Genomic DNA, 21984 nt, shown 5'->3' with positions numbered 1-21984 from the left:
GGACAGATAATCCACTGAACGGGGAGTTGCTTGCCTAAGGAAGTGGAGAGCTCATTTGCTTCTGTTTTACCCTCACAGCGTCTTGCTGAAGAGGTGTTTGTTGGACTGGGGTTACTGCTTTCCATAGCAGCCTGATAGGTAGGTCATCCTTGTAGAACTTTAATCTTCTGAGCTTGCATGAAGGCTGTAGATACTGAGTTCTTGATGAGAGTATTGCCATAGTTAGATATGACTGACATAAATATATTGTACATAAAAGCTAAGTAGTATAGGAATGGAATCACAGCTGCATACACATTGCAGCCAATTCTGATCTTCATTTGTACAGTGGAAATGAGGAATGACTCCATAAAGTCAAAGAAATTAAAGAATGTAAATAAGAACTTGACTCAGTGCGTCTAAAATTTATAACATGCCAGTAACTGATATTAAGCATACTAATAAATGAATTAGCTAAATTGTAGTTTTCTTAAATCATAGTAAAAACAAGAACATTATGTGATGCTATTCTGTTAACTCTACATCTGAATAGCCCCCAAATCTCGTGTGCAAACCTAATGAAAATGCAAGTAACGTACACAAGTGCAAACTGAAATATTACTGATAAAATACAGTGTGTCTGAATGGAGTTTGACATGGTGGGTACTTTGCTTGGTTTGTTATGATTATGCACTAGTGAGTTATGTAGCCATCCAAGTATTGATTCTATTCTCTGCTCCCACCCTTATGGGAATTAGAAAGCTCTACATTCTTTTTTACACAAAGTCATTCCAGTAAAATGTCAGTAGCGGTACTTGAATGGAGTAGAGGGATGGTGGTTAGGGCATTAGCTGGATATGTACATTCAGGTCTCTGTTCTACCACCAACTTCCTGTGTGATCTTGGACAGGTTACTTAGCCTCTTTGTGTGTCAGGACCCAATATGTAAAATGATGATACTTCCTTACCTTTTGGGGGTGTTGTGGGTATAGATTTGTTAAAGTTTATATGGTGCTCATTTACTGTGTTAAGTACCTTAAATAGTGTGCAAAGTACATGACGATATAGTTTGTCCTATAAAGCTAATGATTTATGATTATACCCTGCAAGGCACTAAACACTGTCCATGACTTCCTGAGACCCCTCAAATCCTATAGAAGTTAATAATTTGCCAGGGCTCTTCCCCTTACAGAACTGGGCTTGGAGAGCACATAAAGTTATAAAAGTAAAAATATATGATACTCTGCCACAGTTTATTAGAATGTTATTTAGGAGCAAATTTTCAAACTTGCACAAGCACCTTTGCATGTTCTCAGTGCAGGTATTCAAGGCCCCCATTTGTTTTCACACAGTAAGGGTTTGCACCAAGCATTTAGATGTACTCAAAACCTGACTTTCACCAAAAAAAACCTTAATAAACAATGCATGGTCCTGCAGAATCTTAGAGACTAACAGAAAAGATAGGTAGTGTCATGAGCTTTTGTTGTTGTTTTTTAAAGTTTTTTCAGTTACAGACCAACATGGCTACCTCCCTTACTTTCATGTTCATATCGCCAAAGTAAGGCCTATGTATGGACTTCAGAGTTGGACCCTACACCTATGAAAGAGAGACATGGGGTGAAAGAGCTTAGCGGGTTGCGAGACTGACCTGTGATATACATAATGAATAGTCTATACAAAGGATATCTTCTACTGTGACTATTTTTTCTCTTGAAAATGTGGCTGTGCAATTTGAAACTGCTTATATGAGCTGATGGAATACGCTAAAATGGTACTTTTAAAATAAATTCAACTCACATTTTCATCTTAAAAAGAGCCTGCCTGTTGCCCATTCTCTCAAGGTGCATGTCATGGGATGAGCAATATGAATAATTAAGGAAAATGGGGCTGTGTGTTCCAAGAGGAGACAATTTTGGTATTGAACATCCTTTAGTCTTACATTTCTAAGATGAACTAAAAGGACTTTTCATTTCTCTAGATTTTTACAGATTTCTCAGCTTTAATATTGTGCGGCTTGCCTTTTCCTGCCTTAATGACATCCCAAACTTTTGTTGAAAATAATTGATTGAATTTAAATTTCCTTAAAAGTTTAAGAGGTAATGTTACAGTATAAATTTCCTACCAAACACTAAGTAGGGAAATATCCATTAGTGAAATTAACTACAGTTTCTAGGTAGCTAACAATGTGCAGTATACAGTAGGGCATGGCTAATGAACACTGCAGTGGGTGATATTTCATTATACAAATTAATGCTCACATTTTAATGGGAAAGTCACATAATGAATCTCAGCTTCAGTGACAGCAATTAGAGACACAGATTGTCCCCTTCTGGACAAGGCACTGTTTAGCAATAAGCAGCTGTGTAAAAAGTCTTCAGGTTTACAACATATATATGCTTTGGGGGAATTAGTGTACAGTTTATATTAATGTACTGAAGCTTCACTGCAAAGGAACAACCATATTTATCTCTCCATGTGTTAACTAAGTAAAGATATGTAGAAAGATTAAATGTCAGAAATGGGTTGTAAATAAATGAAATGTTCAATTATACAACTTTACAAAATTAAAATCTTTTACTGTGTGTTACGTGATATAAAGAAAACCCTTAAGTTACTGAATCAGAAGCATCAATTTTTTTAGGGGGGGAGGGGATTTATGTCTTACATATTTAGTTATAATACTAGGAAGTCAAGAGAAGAAGTAGTCAAGTGATATTTCTGACAAACAGATTAATTGTGTGGTGAAACATGTGCATGATCCAAAAATAATCCTGCAGAACCTTTGATATTCCATTTGGTTTAAAAAGTGTGAAGTGAATGATTAGAATGATAAAAGAAATTACTGTGTAAGAATAGGCATAATAATGAACTAATTAAATCATACAGCAATTCATTTTTAAAAATCTACTGTACAATGGATAAAATAGGTTATCAATAATCAGTCCAATAATTAAAAAAGCTGTACGATGTTTTCAGCATTTTTATTAAACAGTATTCACTGGAGTTCTAAGCTGTTTGATTTCATGATGCTTAGTTTGAAATACAATAACTATTTCTTATGCAAAAATACATGTGATCAAATTCTGGATGCTCATTGTCTGCAAAGACTGGCAGAAAACCCACTGCCAGCTGCAAGAGCATTGCATGTGAGGTGGATGTGTCTATCCAGGACTGTAAAGTGGAAGGGGATTGTTCTGGTGACCCAAAGGGCATGTCCATGTGTATGTTCTCTAAGAAGGCTTCTTTGGCTTTAAAAATATAATCCTGGTTAAGAAGGGAGATGAAAAAATAACCAGAAGTTTTAAACCCCAAAATTGGAGGGGAAAACCCCCAGAAAAATGGATAAGTTGAAAGCAATAAGTACAAATCAGAAAGTAAGAATTCTGATAAAGAAAATGAAAGGTATTAGTGAAAAATCTATGCCCAATACAGTTAAGGACAATAAGAAGGCATTCTTTAAGTATATCAGAAACAAAAGCAATCCTAGCAATGATATACATCTGTTATTAGACAAGGATTGCAAACTTATCAACCATGATGCAGAAAAGACAGGGGCTTTCAATATTTTGTATGCAGAAAGAAGCAAGATGATGATGTGGGCTCATTCCAATGACATGCATTTTAACACAGCCAACTATGAGGTTGTATATCTCAGAACAGAGTGTAGATCACATTTGTAAGATTGGGGGACTGTATCCTGCAAAGTAGAGATTTTTTTAAAGGACTTAAGGATCATTAGATAAGCAGTGAGCAAGGTGAGGACCCCACACAATGCTGTAGAGAAGAGGGCAAATGCAATCCTTGCTGGCACAGGAAAAAAAACATCAAGTAAGAGTAGAGAGGTGGAACAGTCTCACAGCACAGCATTGAGACCATTACAGGAACATTGTATCCAATTCTGGTGTACATATTCCAAAAATAATCTAAAATATTGGAAAGAGTGCAGAAAAGAGCAACAAAACATTAGAGTGGTACAAGTCTTGAAAACAGATGAAAGTCGCTCAATCTATTTAAAAGTCTCAGCGGGGGTAGCTGTGGTAGTCTGTAAATTTTAAAACGAGTAATCCTGTAGCACTACAGAGTAACTCTCTAAGGTGCTACAGGACAACTTTGTTGTTTTCAATCTATTTAGTTTCTTAAAGAGACTACTGAGAAGTGACTTGAATGTAGTCCGCAAGTATCTACATGGACAAGGGAGTTCTGACAAAATTTTAATCTAGCAGCAAAAGTCAGAATGAGAGGCAGTGGTTAGAAGTTGAATCGAGACAAATTTAGACTGGCAGTAATGCACAAATTTTGAACATTGAAAGTAATTAATATTTGGAACAGTTTACCTAGGGACATGGATTTTTCATTACTTGAAGTTTTTATGTCAAGACTGGTTATTTTTCTAACATGTATGCTTGATGCTGAAATTATTGTGTGAGGTTCCTTCGCCTATGTTTTGCATGAGATCAGTATAAATGATCATAATTGTTTCTTCTTGCCTTGGGAATAATCTGGCAGTGGCCTCCAACCACAACCCCAAAATAGGTTATTCCTTTGCAAAAATGATTAGATTACATATTAAGCCATCAGGTAAAACTGGTAGTAGCCTGAATAAGTTATACATCAAGGTTAGGATAGGCTTATACAGTACCCTATAGCCATAGATACTCTTTGCAATGGACAACAAGTTTGTTTCCAGTTGTCTACCAGGAGTTTATAAAGCTTTTACAGATGTCTTTAATTTTTTCATATCCTGGTACTAAATAGATCTGTAATATGACATCTTGTAAATCAGATGTTAGATGAAAACTTTGATTGTGTTGCTTAAATTGCATCTCTATCCATGGTTTTTGTACCACATATCGGGACAGTTTTTACCAAGGTTGTGAAAAGGCTTGTGCAAAAGCATATAGGTTAGAGAATTAGCAAAATCAAGACAAAAAGTCCCATTCTGAATCATGGACAATGACTCTTGCATATATCAAATATTTGAAATTGAATGTTTCCAACACCCCCTCTTGGCAACTTTAATTTATGTAAACTGAAATTAAGTGTTAAATAACTCACCCAGACTCTGTTCTTGGCAGTGTTATTGGGTAATCATTACATGAGGATGAGCTTTCTGAAATATTTTAAAAGCATTAAAGACAAACAAATATGGCAGAATCACAGACGTTAATATCTGGTGATTTTTTTCATTGTATATCTTTGGTGGGGCTGGAGAAGTTTTGCAAATGGCATTGGGCCTGAAATTTGGCATGTTAGTTGTCAAATTGGATAGATTGAGATAATTTAAATGTGTGACCAAATCTTTAATTTAGAGATTGTTAGAGCATCTAAATGCAACAGGTTTGCATTTGAATTTTCCTCCCTAATGCCAGCCACTGAAATAGCAATAGTTAATTTAGCATGTGCATATCTTTGAACTGTAATAATAACTTTACATATTGAGATTGGAAAAAATGTTTTTAGGTGTAATATTTCCCTTGCCCAGTTTGGTAGGCCCAAGGTGGCTCAATGTGTTGCATATCATAGGTCAGAGATCAAGCTTTCAACTTAAATCCCTGTGCCCAATCCGGCAAAACATGGGAGCATTATAGTGGCTATAGACTCAACTCTAATAGAAATTTGCATTTTGAATCATGCTATCTCAGTGGGTGGCCTCTTAATGTGTCAGGAGCTATGTCCAGGACTCTTCTATTGAAGGGAACTCTGCAGTGAGGCCTTTGAAAAGGTGGGGAAAATTGAATATCTTCAGGGCTGAGCAATTAAAAATAAAAGTATGTTGTCAGTGCAGAATGCTTTGGATGGAATGCACTTTATAAGTGCAAATCATATTAGTATTAGTATTTCCTCTAGTTAGCATATTAATTTTCTTGCACCCATTATTAAATATACTTATTGCCTTAAGCACCTCCTGAGATGTTTATAGCATCATTAGTACAGCCTACATTGTAGAATATGTCTCATCATTACAGATGCATGCTACCCAACAGTTGATATCGTATCTGTAATGGTAGAGCACAATTTCTAATGATGTCACTTGAAATGCAGTATATATAAACTACTGTAAATGTAAATGGTAAAAGTAACTGTGTTTAAACATTTCTGCATAGGTATAGGTGATATTGTGAAAGAGGTTTTTCAGTTAAGAGGAATGGGGATTAGAAAATGCAGGTATTGAGCTACACAAAGTTTAGAGTCTTTTTCTCAACAGCCACTTGATTAGTTCTTAGACAATCCATAATTTCTGTCACAGAGTATTAGATGCCCCATAATTAATTTATTGTAACAAATAGAAACAAAGCTCTGGGACAACATGAATTGGCTCCAAAATTTGGAGCACAAGTATGCTGTAAAACAAATGTGCGTGTCTGTATTTTGGTGAGGAGCAGAGCTATCACAGAATATTCATGCTCCTGAAATTAATAATTTGCATGAGGTTATGTGCATAGAGGCTATTGCCATTTCAGATTATAGATGCATACAAATATGCAGAACATGACCTTTGATTCTTTTTCCCCACCGGTAGAAGATGGTTGGCAGCATAGTCTCTTTGGATTTGAGGGGAAGCTAGAATAGATATTACTCATTTCAGCTTTATGCCTCCTACTGCTTGGTATAGGTTGTCTGTTAGGTTCTTCATGTACAGCACATACTAGAATTTAGCTGATAGTTGGGCTGATAAAGAGGGCAGTGGTGGGGTTTCAGACCTTAAGTGGATATTTGTTGAAGATTCAGAAATTGAACTAAAACTTGGAGTTTGAATTCTTGTGTTAAAATGTGTGGCTTAACGTAAGAATTATATCAGTTACCATTTCTTATGCAAACCATGTTAATCTACCTTTGTAGAAGACAATGCATCATCATACAATAGGTGTTGGGCAGTGTAAGGCCTTCATGCCTTATAATTACATTATGGACCATGGCTAGAGTATTTATAATGTTCTTTAGCCCTTGTTGAGCTACAGAACACATTCAGCTACTGTCCATGGACAGTAAACCTGTTTAGGTAGTGTTGTAGACTCATTTTGATCATCTGATCATTCAGGTGATCAGCAAGAAGTGTAAAAAAACTAAGTATTTACCAAACTTTTATTTGAGCTGTTAGTTTAAAAAATTAAAAAGTCCATTTTTATTTTAAATCGATTTTTGTGGTTACTCAAGAATTAGTGACTTTTCAATGAGCTTGATAACACACTTAAGATGGCACTATTTCTAGTATTCTGGAGAAATTTTTAAAATTAACTATTTCCAGGGTAGTGCTCACAGAAGGTTTGCCATTGCCTTTTAGACTAGAAAGAAAACAGTTTCTTGTCTTGTTGAGGTCCCTCATAGAAATAATTACCAATATTGACAGGTCACTATTAAAAAAAATCTAACAGTGCTGTCAAACTCTTGTATATTTCACTGAGTATTTCTGCCCTCAAGTCAACAAGGCACCCTTGACTGCTAACAAGTGCTCTGCATATATTTAAAATTACATTTATTTAGACATATTGTCTTTGTGGATATATGTAAAACTATTATTGTATGTGAATATTTTATATATATGTAATATTGGAGTTATTTTAAATCATGGAAAGAGCAATAAAAGTTTAGTATTGAATTCAAATATATATTTAATTCATGAAAATCATCTAATATGTTTTAAAATACAATTTAAGCTGATTCTTACTCTCTAGAAAAGTGTTTATTATAGGTAAATTACACATTTTACTACTGAAGCATTAGAAATGCCATTAGTACAAATTTAAAGCATTGCAAAAACCAGTAGATAATGTTAATTTCATATACAGAAGCTAAATATATTTTGTACCTTTTTATTACTCACTTTCTTTTTAATTTTATTGACTTCTTTTATCTTAACTATATGTTCTTATGTGCTGCAATCCTAATGTACTGTAATGATATTAATATTTTATAGAATCCGTATTTATAGTTCTTTATTTAGAAACAATGCAGTAGGTCTGCAGATCTTTGAATCCTTCTGGAATGGTGCCCTCCAAATAATGATAAATTACTTGTGCAGTATGCCATTTGCTAATTATATCCATGATTTACTGCAGAGCAAGCCTTAAATCATTCATTTCAGTCTTGCGTAACAGTGCCATAAAATTTTTAGGTTTAAAAATGGTTTCCATGTGTATAATTTAAACAAATTTTTAAAGCGATTGTATACACAAAATATTGCAGCCATTTGTTTGTTACACTTTCTTTCTTTTTTTAAACTTGTACTTTTAATGATTACTGTGGTTGAAATCGTTATGCTTCATTTTCATAATCATAGCTTGTAATTTTACAAGTTTTTACATGTTACATTAAGAAAAAGATAGCCAATTGTGTATAGATAGTATGCATTCCTGAATTGCCCTAATGTTCTAGAAAATTATTTAAAAGATCTTAAAACTATAAATTATTCTTTCCTTAAAATATCATTAAAAGATAGTAACTGAAGGTGTTTTTCTTTGTTTTAAAAGAACAGATGTTGATTTATTGAACTGTTCCACAGATTGAAGCACAGATAACCTATATTATATATTTGTCTTTTTTATATGTATTTGCAGGGGAGAAACCTTACAAGTGTCCCCATTGTGACTATGCAGGCACTCAGTCTGCATCCCTCAAATACCACTTGGAACGGCACCACCGGGAGCGGCAGAATGGAGCTGGACCTCTTCCTGGACAGTCTCAAAGTCAGGAACACAAAGACGAAACATCAAGTAAAGGATCTCTGTTTATTAGACCAGATATACTGAGAGGTGCCTTCAAGGGTCTTCCTGGTATTGATTTCCGAAGTGGTATGGTCTCTCAGCAATGGACATCAGGAATGCTTTCTGCTGGAGATCAACAAGGACAAGCAGCTGGCATGTCTTCTGAGGTATCTTCAGAAAATATGAAAGGTTCTGACATATCTTCCAAAGGAACACACTTTTCTGAACTTGGCCGAGCATATCAGAGCATGGTTGGAAATGGTGTGAACTTCCAAGGGTCTTTGCAAGCTTTCATGGACAGCTTTGTCTTAAGTTCCTTAAAGAAAGAAAAAGAAATGAAGGATAAAGGCCTATCTGATTCACTTTCCACAAAAACTCTGGGCTCAGACAGTGGCGAGGATAAAATAATTACCAAGTCCTCACAAAGAAAAACAGAAAAGTCACAGTACGAGCCCCTTGACTTATCTGTGAGGCCAGATGCTGCCTCACTTCCAGGTTCATCTGTTACTGTTCAAGACAATATTGCTTGGCATGGCTGCTTATTTTGTTCCTTTACAACGTCATCTATGGAATTAATGGCTCTACATCTCCAAGCCAATCACTTAGGCAAAGCTAAGCGTAAAGATAATATTTTAGGAAACAGCAAAGATCAATTGAGGGAGGTTTCAGCATCAGCAAACAAAGTCAGTTTGCTCTCCTCTTCAGTGCAGTCCAGCAAAGAGGCAATAGTTTCAAATTTGATTAGCCAGCTGGACTCAGCTTCTGAAAAAATGACCCAAGGACACAATAAAGAAATGCTGGGAGAACAAAAGAATGCTGTCTGGCCCAGCCATATGGAATCTACATTTTGTAATTTTACAACAAACTTCTACAAGCACTTTGGTGTTTATCCTGGTGTAATTGGCACAGGAGCACAAAATTCTTGCACCAGTAACAAACCTGAAGTAAAATCACAATGTGAAGATGACCCAAATATTTTGCTCTCTGACTCTGTAAATAAAAGTGCTGCTGATGACCTGTCTGACATAGCTTCATCTGAGGACATGGAATCCTCCAAGGAAGAAAACATTGAAGATGAGGACATTGAAACAGAACACGATATTATGAACAAGCACTTGTCTGCCCTAAATAAAGAAAACAATGAAGGAGGTGACAGTTTGCAAATCGCAGTCACCTCACAACCAACACAAGGACTAATATCACGGTTGCCACAAACAACAGAAAAGCAGTGGCACAGCCAGAATCTTCTTTCCTCCCATGAAACTGCACAAGGTGTGATGAAACCTGAACAAGTACAGGGTCCACAGGTCCTTGAGAAGCAGATGAACATGTTGTCAGTTCTAAGAGCTTATAGCTCTGATGGCTTAGCAGCCTTTAATGGACTTGCAAGTAGCACAGCAAGTAGTGGATGTATCAAGAGACCTGACTTGTGTGGTAAGTTTTAGATCTTCTTTCAGACCATTTCAGAACACAAACCTGCAGAATCACTAAACTTCTCTCTAAACACGTTTCACCACATTTGTTAGTAAATGCAAAATTTAAAATACATGTTAAAAATCATTGAGCAAAATTCTACTATATTACATGTGCAGCTCCACGTAATTCGGTGAGCCTGTAGATGACAGCAGAATAACCTTCTATGTGCTGTCTAGAGTTGCATACACATATACAGTATTTTCTTTTTAAGCAATGATACTGTTTTTACATCAGAATAACAGCAAATATAGACTGTGCTAGTGGCATGTGCAGGGGACATTTACTACGTCCATTTATTCAACAGGGGGAAAGTTTAAAAAAATTGACATGGTAACTTGCAAACTTTTCAGTATTTGATATTATAAGAATTTAAGAAAAACACTGGATGTTTTGCCAAGCCAACCTTGTTTTCTCATACTTTTTTCTTTATATTGAATTAGGGCATATTAAACTCACACAACACTAACCAAATTAAATGCCAAGTGGATGGAATGCTCCTATTTGTAGTCAGGAACCCAGTGTTTGTTCCCTCTTACCCTCTTTGCCATTTTTGTGATTTGTTTTAATGTGAGACATATAGCTGTGATCTTCGATTATTTTCAGAGGTTAAATAACTATATTTTCAGAGATCTAGCTGGAGGTTATACAAGTTGTGAATATCCTAAATAGGACTATGTGAAAGAAAGAAAGAAAGAAAGAAAGAAAGAAAGAAAGAAAGAAAGAAAGAAAGAAAGAAAGAAAGAAAGAAAGAAAGAAAGAAAGAAAGAAAGAAAGAAAGAAAGAAAGAAAGAAAGAAAGAAATCTTATTTTCATTTATCTCCCTGATTTATTAAATAGGAGTTTTTGTTTCTCAATTCACTTTGCAATGTTTAGCAAGATAAAAGGAACAGAAGCCCAGATTAATAAAGTCAGGGCAAGTCTAAATTTAGGCCCAGATCCTGTAAACACGTGTAGCCTTTGCTTAACTTTAAGCAAGGCAGAACTCCTTTTGCTTCAATGGGACTAAATAGGCACTTAAAGTTATCGTACATGCACAAGTGTATGCTAGAACTCTTGGCCTTGGTAAATTTACTTTTTGCTGATTAACTAAAAGAGAACTCAATAGTTGGAAGTGTTTTCCATATTGCCAGAAATCACTAAATGGATTTCTGACAATTTGAAAAATATTGGCAGTTGCTTTTATGAAATTCATAAAGCCCCACTTGCCATGTTTTTTATTTCTATGTCATGATAAATTCAAAGTTTCATAGTCTTAGAACAAGCCAAAGAAATCGTAATTTAAAAAATAACAAAATTAAGATGCTCCAAACTTTCTCCAGCTCCTTAATTTAGTTGCAGTGCTAAAAACATGTATTTTGCCCTTTCCTACTACCTACAGGAGTGTGCTTAGCAGCAAGAATCCAGACACCAGAAAACATTTAACAAAACAAAAAAAACCCCTAATATTTTTGAAATGAGGTAATATTATTTCTATTACATTTTCCATTTTCAATCAATTCAGTAGGCATATTATGAGTTATAGAGAGCGTAAAGACTAACTCCCAATCTCTGCCCAGTGATCCTGCATTTAACTTGAAGCATAAGGAAATAAAACACAACATAAGCTTGTCTGTTCTATTTTGCAAGCTATTTTTGTACTAAAAATGCAATACACAAGTCCTCTTTTCTCCCCTCTCCAAAAATAGCATTTTAAAATTCTTAGCTGACATTTCTACTGTGTATTTGCAGAACATGACTAAAATGCTGAATATTTTAATATATTATTTAAAACATCTATATACCTCTTAACGAAAAAGGACCCGGATCAACAAGCCCAGTGGTGATAATTACTTATTTATTTGGTTAGATTAGATACCACCCAATAACGACTTCTGTCTTGTGTTTTCATTTTCTCTGACATTTTGTACTCTGAAATCGTACTCCATCTGTGAGTGTTAGCATGGGGAGTCTCACCTGATGCTTCTGAACTTGCAGATTAGCCAGCAGGAGCCTTCTGTGAATTTATTAGTTCCAGCCTTCCCACTGCATGAAAACTACCACTTCAGTAATGGACCCTCTCTTTTTGTTTTACTGTTCCAGAGATCAGAAAGCTAGAGGCAGAGAACCAAATCTGTTATCACTGTGTCACTCTTGTGCTCAGGCATGTGTTTTGTATTTAGGGAGCCCACAGAGATTGTACAAAGTTGTCCCCCTCCACATTTGATGATAAGTCCATTGTTAACCATGAGGCCACCAGGAACATTGTAGGAGAGAGAGCTTAATGAGGACATTTCTTTGATTCAGTCCTTGCACAACTGCCTATCCTTCTGTGATTGCTGAGACAGTCAGAACAGATTTTTTCTAATAACAGAAATAAAATAATATATTTATCTGAATTACTTAAGATCACTTCTTCCAATGTTACACTTGTTCAGTTGGATTATTGGATTCATGAAAACAGCTTTAGTTTTCATTGATCTATGAGGCCATCCCTAACTTTTATCATATTTTGCTTTGAAATAATGTCTTTGTGGTTAAAGTATAGGTGTAAGCATCTGAAAATCTCGTATTTTTTATTCTTCATTCTGCCACCAGTTTGCTAGGTGACTTTGGCAAGTCACTTAATCTGGTTCTGCCTCAGTTTTCTCCTCTAGCAAATGAATATTATGATGTGAAGCAAAATTCATTCATGATTGCAAAATGCTTTCAGATACCTGAATGGAAGAGATTACAAAAATGTAAAGTATTATTATTTGAAGTATTATTCAGAATATTTACATTTTCCACATCAACATGTTCATTCAATAAAACACTTAAGGACATTTTTAGTATTTCCCCTTACTTATATGGCTGGATTGGGAGCAGAAGAGAGGAAGGCATAGCCATATTTTTAATGCAGCTAGAACTATTTCTAATTGCTTCTGACCTTCTTTAACTTAACTGAATTTAGCTTTGGAATCTTAGTAAATATTTCCATGAACTGAATTAGCTGGTCTATAATGCGTCATATTATTTAGGAATGTGGGCATGCTTGTACATCTAGCAACTGATTTGTAGCACCCCGTTTAGTTGTTGATAGTATTCATTTCACTTTGGGAAGGTATAAAGACTGATGATTTTGAGTCATTAAAAGACTTCCGACTATTAAGGTTTATTCTCTCAGGTTATCCATATTTTTGCACCTTGAAAAATGGGTTTCCATGTGGATGATATGTACCTATTCTATGACAAAGACTAGACAACCAGTGTTTCTTTCCCTTTAGTCCTCACCCATCTATCTACTTTCCCCCTATTTTTTAATTTTCTTGTCATAACATTGTTCTGCCTCCTGTTCTGAGACACTAATTTATACTAGACTTGACAAGATTTATTTTATTACACAATTCCATTTTATATTTTTTGCTTGGTGTCTGAAATGACAATAGGTCAGGAAGGGATGTTCTCTCCCGCCCCCCCCCCCCCCCCCCATGTTGCATTCTAGGAAGTATTTTTAATCTCATTCTTCTGAAGCATCAGGGTTGACTTCTGTTGGAGATAGGATTCTGGGTGGGTCACTGCTCTGAGGTAGTCCTGGGGATTCTCTGTCCCTCAGGTGCTTACTCCCATGGGCAGTGGGTGAAGGTAGGCCTGGGAGAGGCAAGACCCCACCTTGAGCCCCCTGGAGCACCACGGGGAGATAGGGCAGCATACAGCCTAAGCCTCCCCTGGCTCAGACCATGGAGAGGACAGGTGGCATGTGTCCCCAGCCTCCCTGGCCCTGGAGCACAGGGAGGGCAGACGCGTGGGGACAGCAACACTCTGTACGCCTACAGTAGGTGTTCTAGGAGTGGAGTATAGGTGAGGCCAGGCTGGCAGTTTGGAAAAGCAATGCCTTCCCCTGCCTATTATACCTGCCTTACCTGATTACTCCCATACTCAGACTCTAATAAAAGGTAATATGTTGGGTTGGGAAGGAATTTTCCCCCAGCCAGATTGATAGTGATTTTTTCTTTTTACTTTCCTCTGCAGTGTGCATGTGAGAGTCACTGGCCAAGATGATCTAGATAGATCTCACTTAATCATTTCCCTATTACTGGAAGGGCCTCAGACCCTGGTATGCCTCAGTGCTTCCTATTCTCTGTCTGTGGCACAGATTCTAATCTTCTCTGGGCTGGAATACTTTAGTCTAATTTTTGTTGGGTTAGTGAAGGGTGGTGTTTGTAGCCTGACATTTACAGGAGGTCAGACTAGATCATTTGGTGGTTTGTCCTGGAGTTAAACTCTGTGACTCTTTCTGTTTATGCTTGCACTGTATTTAAGCTTTCAAAGAACAGCTAGTAGTCTTCCACACTATTGGACAGAGACGATACTTAGCATCAGTTGGCTGTTTAATGATCTAGTGGTATAGAATTTACACATATCAGTGTTCTGAAAAGTCAGTTTTATGTTATTCTGATAAATCTATTTCCCCAAGGTCTCACATTCCACTCCATTTGGTGCTGTCTCCCCTGCACTGGCTCCAACTTATCATCTTTTTTGCCTCTGTGTGAAAACTGGACAGATCTTTTCTTTTTTATGTAAAAAGTTATTTTAGTTCTGAATTTGCAAAATATAGAGCACCTTGAACTCCCATTGAAGTCAGGAGGTGCCCCACACAGAATTGGTCACTACAAGAGCAGTATTTTAACTTTTCTCAAACAATTTTAGAGTGTGAGCAGAAAGAAGTGGGTTGGGAGAAGAGGAAGATAGTTTGTGTCTTATTATTGCTTTATTGACACATAATTATTGCAATTTACCTTGATGTTTTAGACTAAATGTCCATTCCTCAGTAGTCAAAACCAAAAGGTTTTAACACTGACTATACCTTCAAAACGGTATAGTGATATAATTAATAAATATAGTACACACAATGGTTGCTTTAATTGTTGTTCTTGTGATAGCTGCAACTTAATCCTTATTGTGATTCTTTTGTACAATTAAACTTGTTTTAGACAGAAACAAAAAAATTCAAAAAGTTTTAACATTTTGGACAGCCGTGAGCAATAAAAGTTTGGTTTTGGTTCAGGAAATTGTAGTGTGCATGCCCATTTGCAGTATCTTGTAATGCATTTAATTTAGTGCAAGGTACCACAAAAATTTGCTTGGCGCTGCAGTGTTAAAAGTAACCAGAGACCGAATATTCTTTTCTTCTTTAGCCATTATAAAAAACATATAAAGGATTTGTTCTGGCTTCTTTATGAGTTGGAGAGTTTTTGAAACTATTTAAATAACTTTTTAGTAAAGCCTTTTCAGACATGATTCTGATCTCAGAATTAGGTCTTAGACAAATGTGTCTCCACTGACATTTCTGAATTTACTTTTGATTTACCCCAGCGTAAGTGAGTTCAGAACCTGGACCTTCAGTAGTAGGTTTCAGCTGCATTTATGGATGATGCATTGCCATTTGCTTGACAATATCACACCAAACTCATATGGCTTTCTTCCTTTTTTTAATTAACTGGGAATGCCAGTGATCCAGTGAAGTTTGCGCTGCTGGATAACGGGGCTGGTCTGTGAATAGCATTGTATTTGCCAAATGGTTCACTAGTCATTTCAGCACAAACAAATGGATGGTGTCTGTAAGTCTGCAAACACTGTTGACATTTAGCCTTGTTTATGTTACTTTCCTCTTGCTGCATATTTTTGGCTTGAAAAGCTACTGTCTGAATCAACAGTGACTTCTTAAGCAGAAGCTAAGGACCCAGTGTTGTGTTCGTTATCCTCAGTCAGTGGGACTGTTTGCAGGATTAAGAATAGCAGGATTAGGTTTGATGTCTGCTTGGCATTACATTTCATTGTTTTATTCATATTATTTAATTTTTATCATATTGTGTAACCTTAGTACCCAATTTGGTAATAAGATGGACATTCATGTTTGATGTGCATTTTCAATGTCTTTTTTCATATTATGGCATCATCTTCCACCTACCCTTTCACTCATCTGCACTATAAATAATTCACCCCTAAAATATGTAATTATTGTTTAAAGGTTTTGAGGGGCCTCTTTTTCCAGTAGAAGTCAAGGACATTAAGTATTTCATTGGACTGGTTCTGAAAGGGGAACAGGTGTTTGCAAAAGAAGGCTTTGTCTGCAGTAGTTTAAGCAATGGAAGGCCACATTCACCAGTGCAAATCCCGAGTGTAGAAAGGCATAGTCACAATAATAATATGAGAGTTGTATGACTTTACCCTGAGTTTCAACTCCTGAACAAGGTGTCTTACGGTACTTAAAATGTCCAGGTTTAATTTAAACGGCAATTATTGGATATTTTTGGCAATTACATAAATCTAGAGACTAGAATGATCCAAAAAGGTTAGAGCTGTTCACAGACCTTCCCAAAGTTAGAAGATGTTCTGGTTTTGGTTTTTTGGTTCAGGTTCATATCTTCTGAGATCTGCTATATGTACAATTAATTCTTTATATGAGGATGACTTTAAAACAATTTGTTTATGTTATGTTCTTATGACTAAAACAATTTGGTCTGGAAGCAATTATAATTTTATTTTACTGGCTTTTCGAAACAGCCAAATCTTCTTTGAAATCTCAGTAATTTAGAACATTCTCTTGCAGGTGAGGCCTTGTTATTTACAATACTGCAAAGCTGGAATTACTGGTATTTTTTTTTCTCTGATGTTCCTAGATAATTATAGTACCTGGGATAAATTTAATTATGTGTGGTTTGTTAATTATTTCAGCAAAAGAAAATGTTATATACCTATGTTTATTATATTCTTAAGTGATAGCATTAATATATGTATGCACAACACACTTACAATGTATAACAAATCATCATCGAAACCTCAGAATAGAGGTTTATAATATGTTTGGTTATTTATGCATTTAGCAGGCTTAAGAATGGATTTTAGTATAAGTGAAAATTCCTTTAAAATTGTTAAGGTTATTTATTGTCACTTCTACTTGAGTTTTTAATGGGCCTGTATTTTGTAATGCATTTGCAGGGAAAAATTATAGTAGTTATCTTTCTTCATATTCTTTAAGCAATATTTCCAGTTTAACATATTGTGCCAGGTTTTCTAATATTAACCAAGAAATGACAGTAAAATTCAATGAACAGCACTCTGACACCCACAATTTTAAACCTATGATTGAAGCAAAATGTGTAAACTTCTACTGGGTTATCATGTGCTTTGGAATAGAGTATTGTTGGAAGTAATTAGAAAATATATTAAGGTTCTTGGTAATGAAGGCATGTAAGTTTTAATAATTGTTGCTTTCTGAATAAGTGTCACACTATATCTTTAAATGTATATGGAGTTACAAGTTAGGTCACTTCTGAATGGAATGTAAAACAATACTAAAAATGCTTCAGTAACTTATCGCAGTGTGCTAATAAAAAAGCTGTTAACCATTAGTGCAGTTTTGAGTCATTTTGTTAATTCAGTGTACAACATAACTTTAAGAAATTGGTTTATCTGTTGGATGATTAATAGAACCCACCATTTCTATGCTTAAGAGGCAAATTCCACAAAGCAACTTGTTGCATATTTAATACATAAACTTAAAGAAAAGGCCAATTTTTAAGTGATGAGTTGGCAAGATTTCCCCTTTCAGTGGTTTATCATTAGAACAATGCAATGTTTGGTTAAATATATAAACATTGCATTCACATTTGGCCCTTCTGTGAGAGAGGATATTCAGGGATATGGGGCATAATTCTCTTTTTTATTACACTGGTGTAAATTAGGAGTAATTCCACTGAAGTTGGTGGAGTTACTCAAGAGTAGCACTGGTGTAAGAAAGAGGAAAATCAGGTTCATAAACTTTCTATATATATTAGCGGGCTGCAACTTTGAGCAGGGCAGTGTTCTATATTTGTGGCAATTGCTTTCAGTCCTGCTGTTGAAGTCACTGGGAATTTGGCCTCAGTGAGGACTACAAACTCAGGCTCTTTATGTACAATTAGTATAGTTAAATATTCTGTGTGTACCAGTCTATACCAATCACCCTTCTTATTTAATCTTGTTTGTCCTTCAATAGGAATAATAATTTATTAATAAGCATCTCAAATTGTGCAATTGTAAAGTATTTAGTTAGCTAGTTAAGTCTGTGGTGGATGCAGGTCAACACAAAGAGAATGTAGTAAAAGTCTTTAACCGGACTGCCATAGACTCGTATGAGATCCTATTCAGGAAGCAAAGAATTTAAAGCACAGGATCACAAGTGAGCAATACATAGGTCTGATACCACAAACACTGGGTGTAGATCCAATAGAATAAAGGGTATACTGCTCATAGTAGGTATAAGGCCTGGTAAGAGTTGGAAGAACTGGGCCCCAAATGGAAGACTATTTTTATTTGAGTTAGGTACAAGAGACAAATATTACCAAGTCTCTCTCTCTCTCTCTCCCTCCATATATATATTCTTCTCCCAGTGGTACTTTTCATTTATGTACCAAAACTGTGAGTCAGGACCTGACATTTTAGTGTTATGTGTTGCACTGAAAAAAATCTTTAGTTGAGCAGTGAGACAATTATTTTATTTGGGAATAGCTAGAAATAATACAGCATTTTTGAGATAACTGTAACATTTAGTCATACTCAGTTGAGATTGTTCTTCCTTTTATTTGTATAACACTTCTCCAAAAAAGGAGGCGGGGGGAGTAGAGGCGTTGATGAACCTACTCGACCCCCACAAAGGTTTGGTCTTATATTGTGTGATACTACTGGGTGTCACATGCTTGAATTTCTATGCATTGATCTGACAATGTACTCCTTATTGTTCTGTGGGTAATACAACTAAAGAGAAAAATTCTTTGCAATACAATGGAACATTTGTCTGCACAGCATAACCTAAGGTCCAGAACATCAAATCTAAGAAGTTGTAATTATGCAGCTGCAGTCACACCACTCTAGTGAAGGCTGTGTCAGCACTTGTATTATAAAAGAAATCCTGTTTTCTCAAGGGTTGATGAGTCATACATAGAAAAGAAACATTTCTCAGTAAACAATTGTTTTGGTTTTTCCAAAGCAATACTAGGTATGGACCTTTGTACTAATGTTTGCAAGATATGGCTGCATCTCTTGGTTTATGCTAGTAGCCATCTCTGCAATTTGTGCAATGCTAAATTTGGAAAGGATCTTTCACTTCCCGTAGCAAAACAGTAGACTACTGGTTAGCTTCTGGGAGAATTTCAATCCCTGTGTATTTTGTTATTCTCAAAATGTAAACCGGACTAATAAAAGCCAATGTGAGACTTCTGTGCTTGGTTAGAGCAGCAATTGTAGGAGTAAAAGATGCCATCCAGACCACCTCAACTGTACAACTGAGGATTCTGACAGGGTTCTCAAGAGCATGGGTTAAAAAAGAGGCAATTGCATGGTCTTTATCTTCATAGTGAACCTGAGGAGAAAAGGACCAAAAATCATGCTCATAGACCTCACCCATCACTACTGTGCTAGGTTGGCTTGGTAGGAAAAGTTTTTTTTCAATCTGCCATCATCAGTGTCTATTTGATTTATATACTCTGGTCTGGACACTCTTCCCTACAACTCTCCTGTTGCACTTTTCTGAATTTAGCATTCCCTGAAGATGGATCTTTCATGATAACAGCAACCTTTGGTACCTTTTAATTCAGCAGCACACTCACTGGTAATAAATAAATGGGAATACGGGTTATTTACAACACCAGAGTGAGGGAGGAAAATAACTCTGCATGATACAAGAAACAAGATAAAAGAAATATTCTTAACACTAAAAACACAGATCATGGACTGGAGGCTTTCCAGACACATGAGCCTACAGAAGGTGATAGATCAGTATGCTGGACATCAAACAGTGCCTTAAGATTTTCCCCTGTAATAAGATTCTGCTGACAGGACTATACGCTTTTAAAAATAGGTGTTTCTGAACTTCAACCCCAACTTCAGTGATTTATACTCAGACCCTAACTCCTCACAGCATCCTCATAGTGAAATATAGGCAAATGAGCGTCTTTAAACAGATCTTCTGTAATCTACATTGTGTTTTTCTGGGGGCATATTTTATAGTCGTTCCTGCATAGCACATCCATTGTTTTGTGGTCAGACCAACTGTGAAATAGAATGTTGTGTATCAAAATGGAAATTGTCTCTCACTAAAGAGAAAAAACAAAACCTAAAGGGGTCTATGAATCTGATAAAAAGGTGACGTGAAAACTCCGAAGTCTCCAGCTCCCACCTGAGTTTGTGTCTTATGATTAAATCCAAGAATTTGGATCTCAGGAGTGCCTTAACTTGTACCAGATGGTAACAGCCTCCAATCCCTATTCTGGGCATTACCAAAATGATCCATTCCTCTGGCAATGTCCTCAGTCCACTTGGTATGCCAAGGCTGGACTGGCTATAGAGCCCAGGGATTCCTCTGCCAAAGGGAAATCATCAACTGCTCATGCAGGGCAACTTTACAGACACTTTATGCCACCAGATTAGCATAAATAGGACGTTTATTAGTGCCAATGATCTTGCCCACCATATTTTCATTCCTGTTTAATTTATGTGTTCCCCATTCCCAGCATCCTCTCCTTTTCACTTTTGACCTTATCTTCAATATTCTATTGTATTCCTAACACTAACTGTGAGTCTTGGGTGACCGAAATAGGTCTTTCAAAGTTCTATGGCTGTTAAGCACAAGCTATAGGTTCTAATGGATGAAGTGTCTGCTGAAAAGTTTTATTGGTAGTGAGTTCAAATCATGCTATGGCTGTAGTTTAAAATGTCTATTTCCTGCTTGCCATCAGATTTCATCTAATCTAAATCAATTAGTTCTTTCTGCTTTTTCCAAAGCCATTTGATCCAGAACATTTCATATGTTTAATAAGGGAAGTTAGGGAAAAAAAACAAACACATTTTAACTTTGGAAAGATATGACATTTATCAAAGCAAACACATGAAAAGGTTTCTGCATTGAAATGCAAAAATTAAAGACCAAAGTCAGACTTACTTTGGGCCCTCTCCGATACACAGCTGCCATTTATATGGATTTATGAACCATAGGAGAGGGGACCATATAAATCCTATTTGGATCTTATTTAACTTGACCATTTGTATTACTAACCATTTTCTAATCTCTTGGCTTTCTTTGTTTTTTAAATTCCTTTACATCTTCCTGGAAAATGATTGATGGTTGAACGTGCCAGATTCAGGCCTTGAGACTGAAGTTTGCAATTATTCCACTGCATGGGTAAAATGATGACAACAGCAGTGCAAACCTGCCTATACGGCCCACTAGTATGCCTCACATCTGTCCTTGCAGGGACCATAATAAAGGGACTTGATAGTTCAGACTTCCATTGTAATTTCATTCCTCATCTCTCTGTTGAGAATAGGAGGGAGGGCAATTTTTACCAACTGTAGGCTTGCTTGTTTTTTCTGAGAACACCTATGCACCTTCCACCAAACTCATTACATGAGGGCTATCAAGCAGCCATCAGATGACAATACCTGAAGGTCACAGCACTGGATTCAAGCCAGCAACACAGAGGTGAAAGGCTCTATATCCCATTACCAATCCCCTATGGGGAGAGCACTTTGAAAACAAAAGGGTTTATTGGGTTTGTCAATAATCGTTATATAACTCTACATTGGGAAGGGAAATATTAACATAGAGAAGCTTTCCCAAAGGATTTAGGTGGGAATCCCATTAACATGACGACTCCCTCTTTATTTACAGAAATGATTGACATCAGGATAAGGTCAGAACATGAAAACCAAGCCATAGATGCTGTCTGTGGGAATTTGGTGTTTTATACATAACAGACCCATTGCTGCTTGCAGATGGGATCTCAGCAGTATTGTCATCCCTTTTTTGGAAGTTTGGAGGATCCTTATAATA

At 36.2% G+C, this 21984-nt stretch overlaps 1 protein-coding gene across 18 annotated transcripts in view; it reads left to right on the top strand.

Moving 5' to 3' along the window:
- ZNF536 (zinc finger protein 536) overlaps nucleotides 1-21984 on the top strand; it is a 463664-nt gene that overhangs the window by 291686 nt on the left and 149994 nt on the right. For all 18 annotated transcript variants that reach the window (XM_075940170.1, XM_075940162.1, XM_014572581.3 and 15 more), the window contains one exon: nucleotides 8535-10115. In XM_075940170.1, coding sequence (XP_075796285.1) covers nucleotides 8535-10115 — 1581 coding nt within the window. The remainder of the gene's footprint in view (nucleotides 1-8534; nucleotides 10116-21984) is intronic.

The sequence above is a fragment of the Pelodiscus sinensis genome, chromosome 12 (assembly GCF_049634645.1).
Source record: "Pelodiscus sinensis isolate JC-2024 chromosome 12, ASM4963464v1, whole genome shotgun sequence".
Classification (NCBI taxonomy): domain Eukaryota; kingdom Metazoa; phylum Chordata; order Testudines; family Trionychidae; genus Pelodiscus; species Pelodiscus sinensis.
The sequence above is the reverse complement of the archived record's forward strand: the minus strand, read 5'-3'. Positions and strand labels throughout refer to the sequence as shown.